The sequence below is a fragment of the Sorex fumeus genome, unplaced genomic scaffold, assembly GCF_029834395.1.
Source record: "Sorex fumeus unplaced genomic scaffold, SorFum_2.1 ptg000018l, whole genome shotgun sequence".
Lineage (NCBI taxonomy): Eukaryota > Metazoa > Chordata > Mammalia > Eulipotyphla > Soricidae > Sorex > Sorex fumeus.
Genome location: NW_026606075.1, coordinates 22,123,128 through 22,141,123, shown reverse-complemented (window position 1 = coordinate 22,141,123; position 17,996 = coordinate 22,123,128). Strand labels below are relative to the sequence as shown.

Here is a 17,996-nt window from a genome sequence, read left to right as displayed (position 1 = left end):
CATTTGTCAAAAAAAGAGTCATGACCAAAACATCTATTTTTTAAGTTTAAAATAATTCAATATGTAAAGAATTTTTTAATCTAGATTTTAGTAAAATCTTTCACCTATTTTTAAATTTTCAAAATTATTTTTATTTAAAAAGTTTTGGAGCCACACCCGGTGGTTTTCAGGACTTAATTCTTTTTTTTTTCCTGTTATTTTATTTTATTTATTTTGTTTATTATTAGTGAAACACCATGAGGTACAGTTGTAGATTTACAAATTTTTGTGCTTGGATTTCGGTCATACCATGATCAAATACCCATCCCTCCACCAGTGCCCATTTTCCACCACCAGGATAATATCCCTCCCCCCCATCCCCCCATCCCCCCCTGCCACTGTGGCAGGGCATTCCCTTTTGTTCTCTCTCTCCTTTTGGGTGTTGTGATCAGCAAAAGAGGCATTGAGTGGCGAACATGTTCAGTCCAGTCTACTTTCAACCTGCATCTTCCCTCCTGGGAGGATCCTCCAAACACCCTCCATTTGGTGTTCCCTTTTCTATCTGAACTGTTCAGGACTTAATTCTGGCTCAGCACTTCAGGATCACTCTTGGAAGTGCTTGGGGGACCATCTGTGATGCCAGGGATCTAACTTCCATGTACAAGGCAAGAGTCCTATATGCTGAACTATTGCTCTGGCCCCAAGTCTTTCATTGTCAACCAAAAAAAAATTGTGTTATTTCCCATTACAGCTTTTATCATTGACTTCCCACAACTAGGACTTTATAGTTTTTCAGTGACTAGGGGAAGCTGGGTCTTCCTGTATGTAATGTTGTATATATTTTAATGTATTTTTCTTCTGGGCTGGAGCGATAGCACAGCGGGTAGGGCGTTTGCCTTGCAAGTGGCCAACATGGCCGACCCGGGTTTAATTCCTCCACCCCTCTCGGAGAGCCCTAAAAGTTACCGAGAGTATCTCGCCGGCACGGTAAAGCCTGGCAAGCTACCCGTGACATATTCGATATGCCAAACGCAGTAACAAGTCTCACAATGTTACTGGGCCCACTCGAGCAAATGATGAACAATGGGAGGACAGTGATAGTATTTTTTTCTATTTTTTTTCACCGTTTCTCCCTCCCATCCCTCATCACCCTACAGTATCATATGATCATGTACCCCAACCTAACTGAGAGTGGAGAGCAACTAGGATATTTGTTCAAGATTATGTTCACAGACCCCTATTTCAAGTTTTCTATTCAGAAGGTCCAATGTGCCAGGCAGATGTGAGAAATATTCCTAACTTGTACACTAGCTGTGTACTTTGTTCACATTAAAAAGGAGAGTGACTTGATAGGCTGCTCATTGGTGCTGCCACAGCAATGCCAGGCAGATCCCGCTGTGTTTAAAAAAAAACCAATTCACACTTAGCCATCTGTTGGGCACGCAGTGACAGCACACTCAGTAGACTGCTTCCAGAAGTTGTGGCACCGAGTCCTTCCATGTTGTTTATACAGGCTGTCAGACCCGGCGTTCTTAGACATGGCAAAGGACAGCTACTCTTCATGCTTACCAGACCCTGCAGTTACCTTAACTTTCCTCTAGTTTCTTTGGTTTTTTAAAGCTAAAACACCCCTTTCTTCTATTCTAAACTAATGGTTGAATTACTGAATTCCTAGAGAAGCTATTTTAGAAAGATCAAGCTAGTATACATTCTGCAAACACATTAAGTCAACTCTGAACACCAGATCCTGTAATACAGTTCTAAAGGAAAATTAATTTTAGATAGATAATATGAACATATGGTACAAATCCAAAAGATTAAAAAAGAAATGCAGTAAAAATGATCTCCTACCTATATTTCACATACATATATTTTTCTCCACAAATACAATTATTGTTACCTGATTCATGCTTATCCTTTAGATAACTTATGCATGTACAAGCACCTATATATTTTCAACGAATGGTGGTATATTATACATACATTTACTATCTAGATTTTCTTTTTAAAAATATTTTTTTGGGTCTGGAGAGATAGTATCACTGTATCACTGTCACCCCGTTGTTTGTTGATTTACTCGAGCGGGCACCAGTAACATCTCTGTTCATCCAAGCCCTGAGATTTTAGCAGCATCTCCTTACTTGTCTTTCCCAATGATTGGAGGATCTTTCAGGGTCAGGGGGAATGAAATCTGTTATAGTTACTGGTTTTGGCATATCAAATATGCCATGGGAAGCTTGCCAGGCTCTGCCCTTGTGGGCCAGATACTCTTGGTAGCTTGCCTGGCTCTCCAAGAGGCATATATATGTATGTATATATATATATATATATATATATATTTATCTCTATGATTTATTGCCTACTGTCTGAACTCCATCAAACATGGTGTGGTAATTATGGAAAATGGGTAGGAAGTGTCTTATGATGTGTTGGGAAAGCAGCCTGGAGTATGGCGGCAATTGGGTAGTGGAGGTCGGCTGCCAGGGCTGGATCCCTTGGGATGGGGAGGGCTCTTGCCCACCCCCTCTGGGGCGCCCCAAGTGAAAACAGCCTGGCACAGAGTCCCAGAGAGATAGTAGAGGGGTTAAGACACTGGCCTTGCTTGTGGCTGACTCTGGTTTGAATCTCTAGTACCACGTGTGATCCTCTAAGCACCAACAGGGGTCAATTCTGAGCACAGAGTCAGGGTTAGGATAACCCCTGAGAAGTACTGGGTATTGCTTATCCCTTCCACCACTCACCAAAATTTTATTTTGTTTTGTTTCTCAAATTGCTATCTTTATTTTTATTTATTATTGAATTACCATGAGAGACAGTTTCAAAGCTATTTATAATTGACTTTCAGTCATACAGTATTCCGACACCCATCCGACATTTCGACACCAGTGTACATTTCCCACCACCAATGCATTTTCCACAACTAACATCCCCCATTTCCCTCCTGTCACAACTCTCCCCCCTCCCCTACACCGCTACCTCTATGGCTGACACTTTTCTTCTCTCTTTTTCTCTCTCTTTCTCTCTCTCTCTCTCTCTCTCTCTCTCTCTCTCTCTCTCTCACACACACACACACACACACACACACACACACACACATACCCTTTTGGGGCATTATAGTTTACAATACAGATACTGAGGGGGTTATCGTGTTTGTTCCTTTACCTACTTTGAGTTCTTATCCAGAGTGATCATTTCCAACTGTCTTTGGTGTAGTGGTCTCTTGTCTATCCCAACTTCCCTCTCCCACAGCACTTGATGCAGGCTTCCAACCGTGGACCAATCCTCCTGGCCCTTGTTTCTACTGTCCTTGATATTAGTCTCATATTATGTGTTTTTAATATTCCACAAATGAATGCATTCATTGTGTGTCTGTACCTCTTCTGACTCATTTCACTCAGCATGATACTCTCTGTGTTAAACCATTTATAAGCGAGTTTTATAGCTTCATTTTTCCTAACGGCTGTGTTATCTTGGTGGGCATTGTATATCAGTACATATGGAAGTCTCTCAATTTTATTTGTTTAAAATTTTTAAAAAATTGGCTTGGGGCTGGAGCAATAGCACAGAGGGTAGGGCATTTGCCTTGCACGCGGCCGACCCAGGTTCGATTCCCAGCATCCTGTATGGTTCCCTGAGCACCACGAGGGGTAATTCCTGAGTGCATAACCAGGAGGAACCCCTGTGCATGGCCGGGTGTGACCCAAAAAGCAAAAAAAAAAATGGCTTTCGCACAACACAAAGATTTGGATTTTCAGGGCTGTTCCTGGCTCTGTGTTTAGACCTGAGCCCTGGTTGAGGTTGGAAGACAATGTGTGATCCTAGAGACTCAAGGGTGGCAGTCATTGGGATGCAAAACAACTTTCTTAACCCCTGTACTCTTCCCTTTCACCCCATCGGAACAATCCTATTATGTTCTACTTTAAGTATATAATTGAATTTACTTGACCAATTGGAAGGCATTTACATAATTTTAATTCACTTGCTACCACAGTCAATCCTGCAGGGGAAAAGCCTTGTGCAAAAATCATCTCACATATGTAAATAAATCTGTTCTTAGATAACTTCTTATCAGTAGGATTACTGGTGAAAGGGATGTACATTTTTAATTTTGTAGATATTACCAGATTGTTCCCAGAGGGACTGATGTAGATGTTTACTCTCTGTCTAGAAGCATTCAAGAGTATAAAGAATGTTTTGTACCATTGTCAGTATAGAATGTGATAAGATTTTTGATCTTTGACAATCTGATATATAGAAAATGGAATCTTATTATAGGTTAATTGTGTATTTTTATGATCAGATTGAAGATCTTTCCATGTTGCAGAGTTATCTATTTGCTTTTCAATGGACTATTGATTCCTTTTACCTATTTTTCCTGGGCTGGAGCAATAGCACAGCAAGTAGGGCGTTTGCTTTGCATGCGGCCAACCTGGCCAACCTGAGTTGGATTCCTCTGCTCCTCTTGGAGAACCTGGCAAGCTACTGAGAGTATCTCGCCCTCATGGCAAATCCTTGCAAGCTACTCGTGATGTATTCGATATGCCAAACACAGTAACAAGTCTCACAATGGTGATGTTACTGGGCCTGCTCCAGTAAATCGATAAACAATGGGAGGATAATGCTACAGTGCTACCCATTTCCCCAGTTAGATTGTAATATTTTTAATTATTAATTTATTGACACTTTTTTTGTTGTTGTTAAAAATGCTAACACTCCAAAACATTATGGACGTTTTCCCCATAGATACTCTTTGCGTCAATTTGGTTGAGTCTGTCAATCTCTTTTAAAAACAGCTTTCAGAGATGGGGAGAAAGTACAGGGGTTAATTAAGATGCTCAGTACCCAACATCACATGTTCCCTCTGCTCCTTCTTGCCTCTCCCAGCTTTGCTGGTACAGCCCTAGAGTCCTGGAGCAGCACCCAGTGAGGTCCTGGTGATTGCTGGTATCACAGTGCTTGGCTCGCCCTAGCACTGAACAGCTCGTCTGATTGGCCGCAGGGTCCCTGAGCATTGTTTGTGAGTCACCCAAAATAAAATGAAATAATTTTTGAATCATACTTTAAATTTCCTTTTCTCTCTCCTTCTCTTCCCACCCCTTCTTCTCTCTGTTTTCTTCCACAGTTCTTTACTATCCAGTGATTTCATTTTTAAAAGCTACATCTTTATTTTCTGGAATTTATTTTAATTCTGGGGGTTTGGGGGCTACACTAACTGGTACTCAGGGCTTACTCCTGGCTCTGTGCTCAGGGGTCACTCCTGACAGGCTCAGGGGACCATATGGGTTGCTGGGGATTGAACTTAGGTTAACCTGTACATGCAAGGCAAGCACCTTACCCACTGTCCAATCACTCTGGTCCCTGGAATTTATTTCAATAAAATGTGTGATATAAGTAATCCAACTTAAAAAATTATGACCATCTAGTAATCACAAGAAAACACTTTTTTTCTTTTCTGGTTTAAACTGTTTCTGTTACTGTATACTCAAGACCCTATGTGTTAGACTGATCATTATGATCTGTTAATCCATCTATTTGAGAAATAGCACTGTTATTTTTATTATTATAGCTTTGTGATTTAGAATTGTTAGTAGGGGAGGTTTTCTATTTCTGACACATTTAAATAAAATAAATTGCTTTTTTGCTATTTTCTATGTTATTTTTATATGATCTTTTGCATCAGAATGTATTTTCCTCTCTTCCCTTCATATTTGGTATTTTTTGATATCATGTAAGTTGGTAAATTAGGTTAAGAAAAAGTAGAAATTTTGTTATCTTGTATTTTCCGACCCAAGGAATGATATGCGTCTCCCAATTATACAAGTCTTTTGTTGTATGTTTTCATCAGTACAATCTTTACGAATGTCCCTCATTGTAAGGTTTATAGTTTTGTTATGTTTGTTACCATTTTAAATAGGGTGTTTGCCTTCTATCTAGTTTGTATACCAAAATTTCTAATTTCTTTAAAAATTTTTTTTTGATTATTTTACCATGAGTTTATAATACCACAGCTTTCAGGAGCACAGTTCTACAGCTCTTAAGGGTATCAGCCTTACTGACCCACCATTACAATACTAGTGCCGTAATCCTGTGAAAATGATCCCCTGGGCTCATTCCTCTCTCTTTCCAATTCTTTACCCTCTGTCAGCCAACAGAGGAAATTTTTCCTTTTTTTTTTAACTAAGAATTACTTTTTGTGTTTTGCCAGTTGTTTGCTCTAATTGTTTATATTCCACATGTAATTGATGTTTTATTTCTAACTTATTTAACTTAACATATTCACAAGTTCTGTTTATCACTTGTTACGAAGGACATGATTTTGTAGATGAGTTGTATCCTATTCAGTTCCAGAACTCCTATATTCTGTATCCATTGATGTACATATGTGTTGGTCCCACGTTTTGGCTATTGTGAATATATTGTTTTGAACCTAGGGATGCAGATATCCTCTTGAATTAGTATTTTTATATCTGTTGGATAAATGTCCATGAGTGATGTTGGTGGATCAGATAGAATTTTCACTTCTAGTTTATATAAGGAATCTCTATACCATATTCCATAGAGGTTGCATCAATTTACATTCCTACCAACAGTGTACAGATGCTTCTCTATAATCTTGTCAATGCTTGTTGTTTTCTGTCTTTTTGAAATAAGTCATTTTCTTTCTTTTTTAATAATTTTTGTTTTATAAAGTTGTTTACAATATTTGATTATATTTAATATTCGAACATCAGTCCCACCACCATTACACCTTCCCATCTCCATATTTTGGATGTTTCCATCCGGAACCCCAATCCCTGCCCTAAAGCAGAATCGAAATAATATATTGTATTGTTTTTTATAAAAAAACTGCTGAAAATGCTGCAAAAAAGTATCCTTAGAGGAAAGAGTGTGGAGATTGTTGTATTTCACCCAGAGGCTATAAAGCCCTTCTATAAGAGATCACTTACATTTGTTAAAGGTTGAGCCTTGTGTGTGCTTTATATATATCTATATATATCTATCTATATACATACATATATACACACACATACACACATATATATATTTGTAATATGTATCTATATACATACATATATGTATATATTTGCAATATGTATATATACATGCAAATATGTATATATATTTATAAAAATGTATATTTTCCTCTAAGATTGGTTCCCTTTTATGAACTCTATCAAATGTGGTGTAGTAATCTTGGAGTATGGGTATGGTGTACGGTTTGCAGTGGCCGCACAGTCCAGGACTGCACTTGTGGGTGATGCTCTGCCTGAGCGTGTGGAGAGTGGGACATAGGCCATTTTCACAAGTGTGAGGTACTATCCTATTGTGATTTTGATTTGCATTTCCCTATTGATGAAAGTTTGATGTTTTGTTTTTTCCCCCATGAGCCTGTGAGTCATTTCTGTATAAAAGAAATGTTTTATAAAGTAGTTTACAATATTACAAAATTTACACATTACAAAATTCACTGTAAAGTCTTCTGTGCTTTACTTTTAAGTAGGCTTTTGCTTTCTGATTCATTTTCTGTTCTTATGATTGGTCTGTTCAAGCTTCCTATGTCTTTCTTGTTTAGTGTTGGAGGGCTTTATGATTGTAAAAATTAGTCCATTTCTTCTAAGTTGTCCATTTTGCATATAGATGGTGCTAGTAGTGTCTCATGACCTTTTGTATTTTTTAAAGTATTTATTGTAATCTCACCTCTTTCATTTCTGAATCTTTTAAGTTAGGCTTCTCCGTTTCTCGGTCAATTTTGTTTATTCTTTCAAAGAACCTGTTGTTGGTTTCCTTGATCTTTTGAATCATCTTTTTGGCTACTACTATGTTTATTTCCACTCAATTTTTTACTATTTCCTTCCTTCTACTGACTTCTTGTTTGTGCTTCTTTTTCCTTGTTCCTTTAGGTGGAATATTAGATATGTTATTGAGACTTCTCTTTTTTTAATTATGGGGCGTTTATTGTTATATATTTCCCTTTTACTAATGTTTTTGCTATATCCTATAAGATCTAATAGCTTGTTTCTTTATTTTTGTTGGTCTCCAGATAATTTTTATTTCTCCTTTGATTTCTTCATTTACTCAAAAATTGTTTGGGGGGCTGGAGCGATAGCACAGCAGGTAGGGCGTTTGCCTTGCACACAGCCAACCCGGGTTCGATTCCCAGCATCCCATATGGTCACCTGAGCACTGCCAGGAGTAATTCCTGAGTGCAGAGCCAGAAGTAAACCCTGAGCATTGCCAGGTGTGACACAAAAAGCAAAAAAAAATTGTTTGGAAGAATGTTGCTTAGTCTCCAGAAATTTGGGATTTTTTCATTTTTCTTAACAGAATAAATTTTTAGCTTCATACTATTGTGATCAAAACAGAGGCTTGGTAAGCTTTTTAAAATGTTTTTATTTATTAAGAATTATTTTATATCCTAACAAATGATTTATATTTGAGAATGTTTCATGTGCACATGAGAAAACTGTATATTTATTTCCTTGAGGATGAAAATTTCTATGTATGACACACCTGATTAATTATTTTATTTATGGCCATTGTTTCCTTGTTAACTTCCTGTCAAGATGATCTATTGACATAAATGGTATTTGAGATCCTCTACAGTTATTGAATTACTGTCTATATTTGGCTTCATGATTGTTATTAAATATTTTATATATTTAGGGGCAGATGTGTTTGGGACATAAATATTAATGACAGTTGTTTCTTCTTAATAGGATCTCCACATGATCATTACATAGCATCTGTCTTTGTCTCTTATAGTTTTTTTTAGCTGAAAGACTAGTTTATAAGACATGAATACAGAAATTCTGCATCCTACCCCTTCCCTTCATTGTTGTTTTGTTTTCTGGTTTGGGGCCACATGTAACTATGCTTGGGCCTTACTCCTGGCTCTGTGTTCAGAGAACACTCCTGGCAGTGCAGAAAATATATGTGGTGCAGGGAACTGATACTCTGTTGGTTGTATGCAAGGCAAGTGCCTTATCCAGCGCTGTACTTTCTCTCTGGTCGTTCCCTTCATTGTTATGATAACTGGTAAATCACACATTACCTCCCACATTTTTTGATTGCAGTACTGGGGAGTTGCATATCTGGTTGCAGTATTTGAACACTCTGCCACAGAACCTCTTGGAGGCGGAGCTAATCCAGGTCACCTTGTAGTCCTTGCTCCTCTGACTGGGTTTCTCATTAATACATTAGAGGATTTCACATCCAATAAAAAGCATTTTCTGATCATCAGAAATTACATTATGTATTGTAATAAAAAACCCAAAAAAACTCCTTTCATTAGTTATTGTAGTACAAATCTAGTGGCCTTAAAGTCTAATAGATTTTGTTTATCTGGGAAAACTTATTTATTCATGATAGCTGAAGTAATTTTGTAAATTAGCGTACACTTAGCTGGAATATTAAAAAAGTTTAGAATTATGACTGTCATTCCACTCTTTCCTAGCCTTAAGATTTCCAGTTGAAAGATTATGATAGACTGATTGGGGGGGGGTGCCTTTGTATTTTTCCTAGAGGACTTACTTTAATATTTCTTCTTTACCATTTACTTTTATTAATTTAACAGTGATGTGTCTTGGTACTATTATTATTACTATTTGTAATTTGAGGCTGGAGTGATAACACAGTGGGTAGGGAGTTTGCCTTGCACGTGGCCGACCCGGGTTCGATTCTTCCATCCCTCTAGGAGAGTCTGGCAAGCTACCAAGAGTATCCTGCCTGCATGGCAAAGCCTGGCAAGATCCCAGTATGTATTCGATATGCCAAAAACAGTAACAAGTCTCACAATGGAGATGTTACTGGTGCCCATTGAGCAAATTGATGAACAATGGGAGGACAGTGCTACAGTGCTTTGTAATTTGAAATGTGGGTATTCTGTTAACCTCTTGGACTTTTGTGGTTATTTCTTTCCTAGTTTTAAGCTTTTTATTTCTTTGAATGGGCATTTTGGTCCCTTATCTCCCCCTTTACCTTCTAGAATATCCCTTATATAATTTCTTCCAATGAAGTCTAATAATTTTCCAATAATTTCCTTATTTTTCTTAAGATCTTTATTCTCTCTTATCTTTGCCACTACTGAAATTCTGTCTTTAATTTCACTTATCCTTTTCTCTGCAAGAAGAACCCTTTTCATATTCTTGACATCGAAGTTTTCATTTTATTCACAAAAATTGTATTTCATATCTCATATCATTCTGTTTATAATATTTTTTTATTATTTTGGGTCGGTTTGGGTCACACCTTATGGTAGAGATCTTTGTTCTGTGATGAGGGCTCACTCATGGAAGAGCTGGAGGGCCAAAGTAGCAAAGTGGTAGTAGGACTGATCCAGGGTTGGCCACATGTACAGCAAGCACCTTACAACCTAGATAGTTCCTTTTAATTGTTTTTATAACTTCAATATATTTTGAAGAATTACTTATATTCCTGCTTTTCTTTTCTTATTTCAGTGATGCTTCACTCTTTGTTGGTATGCAATTGAGATGTATCATCCATTTTCTTCATAATAATCATTTTAACTTCTGCTGGGCTCCCCATTTATGTGTCATTAAGGTTGATTTCTAAATAATATTCTTTATTATTTATTCTGCCACTGAATTTAGTAATTTTCACATTTTGTTTTTCCAGTGGGAAGCACAGTGATTATAGTTTGGCAGATCTTTTTTCTCAGAATGCTTATTGAAGATCAGGATCTTGAATGTGTTGGGGTAGAGGAATCCATCTGTTTAGGAGTTCCTTTAGTCACCATTCTGGGTGCAGAGGACCAGTCTGAATATAATATTCTTAACTGCCCTCTCTTCTCTTGTGACTGGGTCCGTGCTTTGTCTGAGCCCAAAGTTTGTGGTCCCAGGTTCCTCCTCTAATGCCCAGGTCTGGATATCTGCTGGCTTACTCTGGAGACAGAATTCCGTGGATTTCCAAGAGAGGGGAAGATAAGTGAGAAAGAATCGTTCTCCTTTGAAGGAACCGACTAGATCTTGGAATATGTGTGTCTCCAAAATCCTGGCCCTTTCCTGCCCAGATAGCTCTCAGAGAAACCAACTTGGAAGTCTGTCAGGTCAAAGCTATAGGGCTGGTGTAGATCTCCCTGGATCCACAAAGGACAGAGAGTGGGAAAAGAGATTCAGTCTGCTCCAATATGACTGCTAAATTAGAGTTTATTCAGATTCTTATTCAGACTTCAACAGCGGCACCCTGTTTTAGGCAGCCCCAAATGGTTCTTTTTTCTGGTTGGTGAAGGAGCTTACTGGACTCCTGAACTGAATACTCCCAGAGTCATGTCCGTTCTCTGGCTTGGTCTGCAGTTTGTACAACTGTAGCTCCATAGCTCTCTGCTTTGCTGAGGTGATGGCTAGAGCTCTGAACTTCCTTTCAGTGTCATGGCATTTTGGCCAACAGTCTTTAAAATGCCAGTGCTAGGACTGATCAAATATCCACTGGTGATAAGCTGATATATATATACACACATATATACATATAAATATAGATATACACAAGTATATGCATATGTATATAGCTCACATATAGATCAACACATATAGATAAACACATACATGTATATATATAAGTGTATATGTATATAAATGTTATTTTTTCTGGTTGTGTTTTAAAGATATAATTCCTTGAAACAATCTATTCTACTATGTTTTATGGGTTTGTCCCTGAAGACTCGTGATTTCTTCTATTAATTTCACACCTAGCCATCTTATTGATTCTCTTATTATGTAAGTATTTCTCATCTATTTTTTCTTGAGATTTTTACATAAGTGGACAGATGATCTGTAAGTTATAATCATTTTGCATTTTTTGTTCCAGTATTTTTTTTAAACTTTATATCTGTCTCTCTTAATGGGAGTGCTTTTAGCAATTCCTCATAAAGCATCAGACCCTACTGATTATTCACATCATATTCTTTTCAGTTCTTATGAAATTATTTTTGCCTGATTCTTCTTGGTTAGTTCGTTAGTCCTAGCAAACTTTTCAATCCTTCTTTGTAAAAAACTAAAGACCCAAAGTGCTAAGGCTAGAAAGTCCTTCTTTCTATCGGGAATACATATGATGACTTTCACTCATTTGCCCTCTGAGTCAAGAGAAGAAGAAAGCAGTTCCATCCATATGGTAGTCTTTCAGATTCTGAGAAGATGGAAGATCTCCTTTAAGTTGTTTCTTTCAGACCTGGAGAGATAGTACAGGAGACTTGCCCTACATGCACCCAGTTCAATCCCTGGCACCCTACCAGGAGGGGTCCCTGAGCACAGACTAAGTTATGAATTTTGAGCACTGCTGTGTATATCCACTTTCCAAGCACCACCCCTCAAAAGGATCCTAAGTGTTAAAGAGTTTTTCTCTGCCTTACAGTATTGACATTTAACCAATATCCCTTGCCTCGTGGAGAAATGAAGAGAGTCAGATTCCTCTGTAAACCTCCTGGGCACAGAGCTCTGTGATTGTGCTAATGTTTCATCAGCAGTCTGTGGATGTGTCAACATTTCTAGATGCTTCCCCTTGCCTCCGTTCCCTGAAACCTCTGTGTACAAAGTAATCCCTCCACACAGCACCATGGCACACATTTAACAACCCCACTCTTCGGACCCAAAGTAAGACCATTTAAATTATATTTTGTGTTGTCTTTTAGATTTTATTCATGGCTCCAGTCTTCTAATATAGTCAGATGAGTCATATTATTGATAAAGCTAAAGTCACTAAGTGACTTCTTATCTAACAGCTTGCTGTCGGTTCAGTTGCTGTTTGGACCATTTACCTCCAATTTGGATAGTCTGTGAGTTTGAATCCTACTGAAAATTATGCAAAGTTCATTATTAATCATGTAGTTCTGTTTCAGTTTCACACCATTTTATAAAAATTATGAAATCTCAGTCTGTGGAAGGAAACCACTCCAGATTTCAAATTCCAAAATTTCCTTACTTTTCATTTGGTTACAAAACTGGGACAACTGACATGGGGATTTTTGCGACATTAAAGTGAGTTCACCTAGAATAAATAGACATGGAAATAGACCATTGGGTTGTTTTTTTTTTTTTTAGGGGAGTTTGGAGCCAAACCTCAAGGTTCTCAGAAGCTATTTCCAACTCTGCCAGGGTCACTCCAGAAATACTCAGGGGCCCTTGCAGCTGGGGGATCAAACTCAGCATGTGCTCAGCCCTTTGAGCTCTCTAGCCTGAAGCAAAACATTTGTATCCGATTTTATCTTTGTTTGTGGTGCCTGAGCATAGGATGGCAACTCTTAAACAATGAAACACCACTGTATTTCCTATTACGTTTGTTTTCATGCCTGGTGCTTTTTGTTTTGCAGATTTAGGAGGGCACTTTGCATATTCGGCAAGTATGTGCTCCCTATTCTCACACTTAAAGCAGGATCTGAGCCCATATTTTGACATTAGTTAGTTCTGTTTAAACTGTATTCTTTAAATAGGTGCTGTAACAAGCATGCAATTGAGAACACATGTACAATTTATTCTATGACAGACATCAGAAAACTTCAGAACAAACACACAATAATGCAGCATTCTTGGTACTTCACAACCCCAGTCTTACCAAGTGTCTAGTCTTTAGAGATCAATTTTCCTATCTGTGTTTACCACTTCCTGCCCAGAATTCAGGACAGAGAAAGGGCACATGATAAGTGATCGATAAATATTTAAGTAATGAATGAATGAAGTCTGAAATTATGTTCTGACCCAAGTGTATTTATTGAGACAGTAACTTTCATAATTAATGTTCATTTTGAACATCTCCTAAATCATCAATTCAAGTAAGATAAGCAATACAGCTGTCCCAGCGTAATAATTCCAGATATTTGTGGGGAATTACATTCTCAATCATAGGACATGTTTTTCTCATTAATTAACTGATACATAATTAGTTGTCAGTGGACATGTGGCTCAGTTTCATCAATCCCTTCTCAGTGCATCTAAAGATAGTACCCTCCACAGACCAGGTCAGGTGGTAGATTCAGAAATAACAGCCAATAACATGAGAGGACTTTCACACTGACCTTTTTGGGACACAGACACTAACTGGGATACATTACAAACACGCCCCACCCTGCCTTCTTTCTGAGGAACATGTTGTGACTTTCTGTTCTTTAAGACATAGGGGACTGCAGAGACTTCCAGATTTTCTGCTTTATAAAATAATTTGCTCTTTAAGCCCACCACAATTTCGTCTTCTGATTCTCCATGTTATTCTTTAAGGCAGATATGAATCTATGAAATCTGTCAACAGAAGTAGAAATAACATGAAAAATAAAAACCAAAACTCTAAAGCAGTAACAAAACAGATCCGATTAAAAAATAAAACTATGCAGATAATAAAAAAACCAACCAGACCTATATCTCTGAGCATGAACATAAAAGCTCTTGCTCTATTCTTGTCTACACTGGGCACTGTTCATTTACACCTCTCGCAGGAAAAGAACCCTGACTACTTGGTACTCTGGTAAGGAATTCTTTCGCTTATAAGCAGTATAGCTGGCAACTCTGAAACCTTTCCCTGTGGAAAATGAAAGAAGGAACAATCTTGTCCTTTATTTGCATAAATAAATAATCCCTGGTCTCAGGATGATAGAGAATGAAAAGGAGGCACAAAATTATCCTGCTTTTTGGCATTTTCATAGGACTCCATTTTCAAACCTAGCAAGTCCATCTTTGCTTAAGTGGTTTGGGTCTCAATGTATTTGCCAAATCCACGGCCCATTGGATACCACTGCCAGCACTTTCATTTAATGTCAATAGACGATTTAGGAATAGAAATTTTGGAGGTTTTACTTGTCAGATAATTTTTTCTTCCCAGGATTATATTTGCTTTCAAAGATATTGTCTTCTTTGGAAATCATCATTTTTCTATGACTTTTATTATGGAAAACTTTTTCAGGACAGCTATGTACAAAATCATCTCTCACCGTAAGTTTTCCACAACTCATATCTGTTAATGAGACAATTAGGGTCTTTTAAACTTATATGCATATTAGTCTAACATCATCTTTTTCCAAAAGTGCTTTCCCAGCCAAAAAATTGATAAAGGGTTGAAGTATAATGAGTAATTGAGCATATGAAATGATATTTAAACTGATTTATTTTTCTTTTGAACTTAGATCTTTTTCTGGAATTAAAGGACTACAGCTGAAAGTTAACCTCCAACCTAATGATAATTACTTTTTCTATGTGAGAGCCATAAATGCATTTGGGACAAGTGAACAGAGTGAAGCTGTCCTTGTTTCCACCAGAGGTAATTTCTCCTTTGTACACAGAATTACTTTCAAGTATTTCCATTCCACCACCAAAGAGGATATACAAATGGGCAACTTAAGAAAGCTCCAAACCAGCCAACATTTGAGGGTAGTATGGAGAACCAGAAAGGCATGAGAACCCTAGAATGGTCAAACATCAAGACATTTATTTTTTCTGGGCTGGTAGTTACCTCCACCAGCCAGAAATACTGTCATTCGTGGCGTGTATAAAATACTGATGCCCAGCCCCATTACTGGAAATCTTTATGTAATTTATCTGGAGAGGTGTTCCAAAGTATTTTTAATCATCACAGATGATTCTTGTTTGGCTTACAACATGCTACGAAATGTGGGCATGTGTGTGTGCACATGTACATATGTGTATATTTATGTTGTGAGTGAGCAACAGTCGAGATATTTTTGTTTTATTACACTATGAACTCTATGAGCAAGCATCCACTCTTATTTTTTTTCTGTCCACTCCACCTTTTTCTGTGCCAATTAGTGTTTGTTAAATTAATAAGTCCAGGAACTAGTAAAGCTGTTCAATGGCATTTTGAAGAAAATACCCCAATAACACCAACCAAAAATATTTGGTTGATCTGAATTATTGTGCAAGGAATTGAGAAATGGAAAGTGATCATTTTATTATCCTATCAAAAGATGATCCAATGCTTGAGAAACCTGAATTAAGTGATTCTTTTAATCAGAAAAAACTAACTTCTGAAATTTACAGAGAAGACATGAGGACTGCCTGCCAGAAATGATTTTGCTACAGCGCCATATGTTGGTTGCCCTTCCACTGCTAGATCCACTCCTTTAGCATAAGCCAGGGCGTTTTCACACTTTATTGTGCATATGGATCTCTTGAGGAGCTTGTTAAAACATGCATTCTGATTCCATAGGTCTAGGGTGAGACGCAAGAATCTGCCTCTATCTAGTTTTCCTATGCTCTGAAGGAGTGAGCTTTGCATAGTGAAATGTCCTCTAGTATAGAAGGTGCCTGTGACCAGCAGCCACCAAGCATTCGCAGTATCTTTTATTTTAATATTTTTAATTGAATCACCGTGAGCTATAGCTATAAAGCTTTCATGTTTGAGTATCAGTCATACAATGATCAAACACCCATCCTTCCACCAGTGTACATTCTCCACCACCAATATCCCCAGTATCCTTCTCCCCACTCCACATCCCACCCTCCCCCCACCCGCTTCTTTGACAGACAGTTTCCCTTTTACTCTCTTTAGCTATGGGCATTATGATTTGCAATACAAATAATGTTTGACCCTTTTTCTACTTTCAGCACACATCTCCCATTCCGAGCAATCCCTCCAACCATCATTGACTTAGTGATCCCTTCTCTATCCCAGCTGCCTTCTCCACCAACTCATAAGGCAGGCTTCTGCCCAGCTCACAGTATCTTGATCATAGTTAAGATTTTCCTCTGTGGATCAGAAAACTCTAAGTAGGATATTTGTGAGTCAGGAGAAAGAGAGTCTATGATATGAAATGTGGCTTGGCCTAGGGATAGCCCTTGACATTGTGGAAATGTTGTAATCCTGTTTTCTCAACCAATAGGCACACGATTTCTCTTATTGAGAGAAACAGCTCATCCTGCCCTCCAGATTTCTTCAAATGGGACTGTGATCAGTTTTGCTGAAAGAAGACGGTTGACCGAGTAAGTAGAAGAGGGTTTTTTTGGGATGTGTCACCCTCCCGTAGCTTCACCTGAGCATAGTCTCAGTTTGCTGAGAGTGTCTTGTACCCGTCATAAATGAGTGCACACTCTTATAGTTTGATTGTGCTTATTTATTGGGGGGGGGGGAAGGATGACAGTTCATAACATAGAGAAATTGTCAATATTTTTATTGGAAATATAAGCACAGATGGTTTTATTTAACATGTAGGCTGATTTAAGGAATTATCTCTGACTCAATAATAATAAGTACTAGTCCAGGTTAATTCTACCATTATTTTCTTTTTATATATATTTTATATTTATAAAGTTGTTCACAGTAGTTCATTACAGATAATATTCAAACATCAATCCCACCACCATGCACCTTCCCACCATTATAAGAGGAAAGTGTGTGAAGATTGTTGTATTTCATCCTGGAGCCATTTAAGTCCTTATACAAGAGAAAACAAGCATGTATGTTAAAACCAAACAAATGTGTGCTATTTTTGGTACATTGGTGGGCTAGAGTATAAGAGGTTGCATGGTCACATTCGTGGCTGCCTGCTCCAGGATGTTCTGTGTTGCTTTCTTCCTGGAGATTTATTTCATAGTTTCTGGATCTTGGCCGTTGATGAGATTATATGGCTCCAAGGTAGTGTATAGGTGTGACTGCCAAGTCATTGGAAAACTGAAGAGATGGGGGAGGAGGTCCAGTCCTGTTCCAAGCGGGCTTGGGGATCTCAGTCATGGGTCCCAGATACCTGGGTTTTTCTTCAGGTTCCCTCATGGATGAGGCTTGGCCTAGCTTGTGGAGAGTGGCCTTGAGCATGGCTGCTCTTGGGTTCTGGAGGTTTTTGGCTATCTTCTATTATTTTCAATACACGAATGTATTTTGTTTCCGTGCTCCTGAAAAGAAACAGGGGATGGCAGTTTGTTGTATTTCCAGCCACATGTAGAAGTTCAGAATCTTGCCCCATCCCTAGGATTTCTTACAGAAAATAAGCATCAAAGTAAAGACGATCCAAATATTAGGGCATGTAGGGGATCCTTCTCTGTAGTGTTCCTGAAACTGCTTATGGCTAT

At 38.0% G+C, this 17,996-nt stretch overlaps 1 protein-coding gene across 1 annotated transcript in view; it reads left to right on the top strand.

Annotated features, from left to right (window-relative positions):
- The window catches only part of CMYA5 (cardiomyopathy associated 5), a 112,772-nt gene that overhangs the window by 86,042 nt on the left and 8,734 nt on the right, over positions 1–17,996 (top strand). The window contains exons 10-11 of the mRNA XM_056112513.1: positions 15,101–15,234; positions 16,814–16,913. Coding sequence (XP_055968488.1) covers positions 15,101–15,234; positions 16,814–16,913 — 234 coding nt within the window. The remainder of the gene's footprint in view (positions 1–15,100; positions 15,235–16,813; positions 16,914–17,996) is intronic.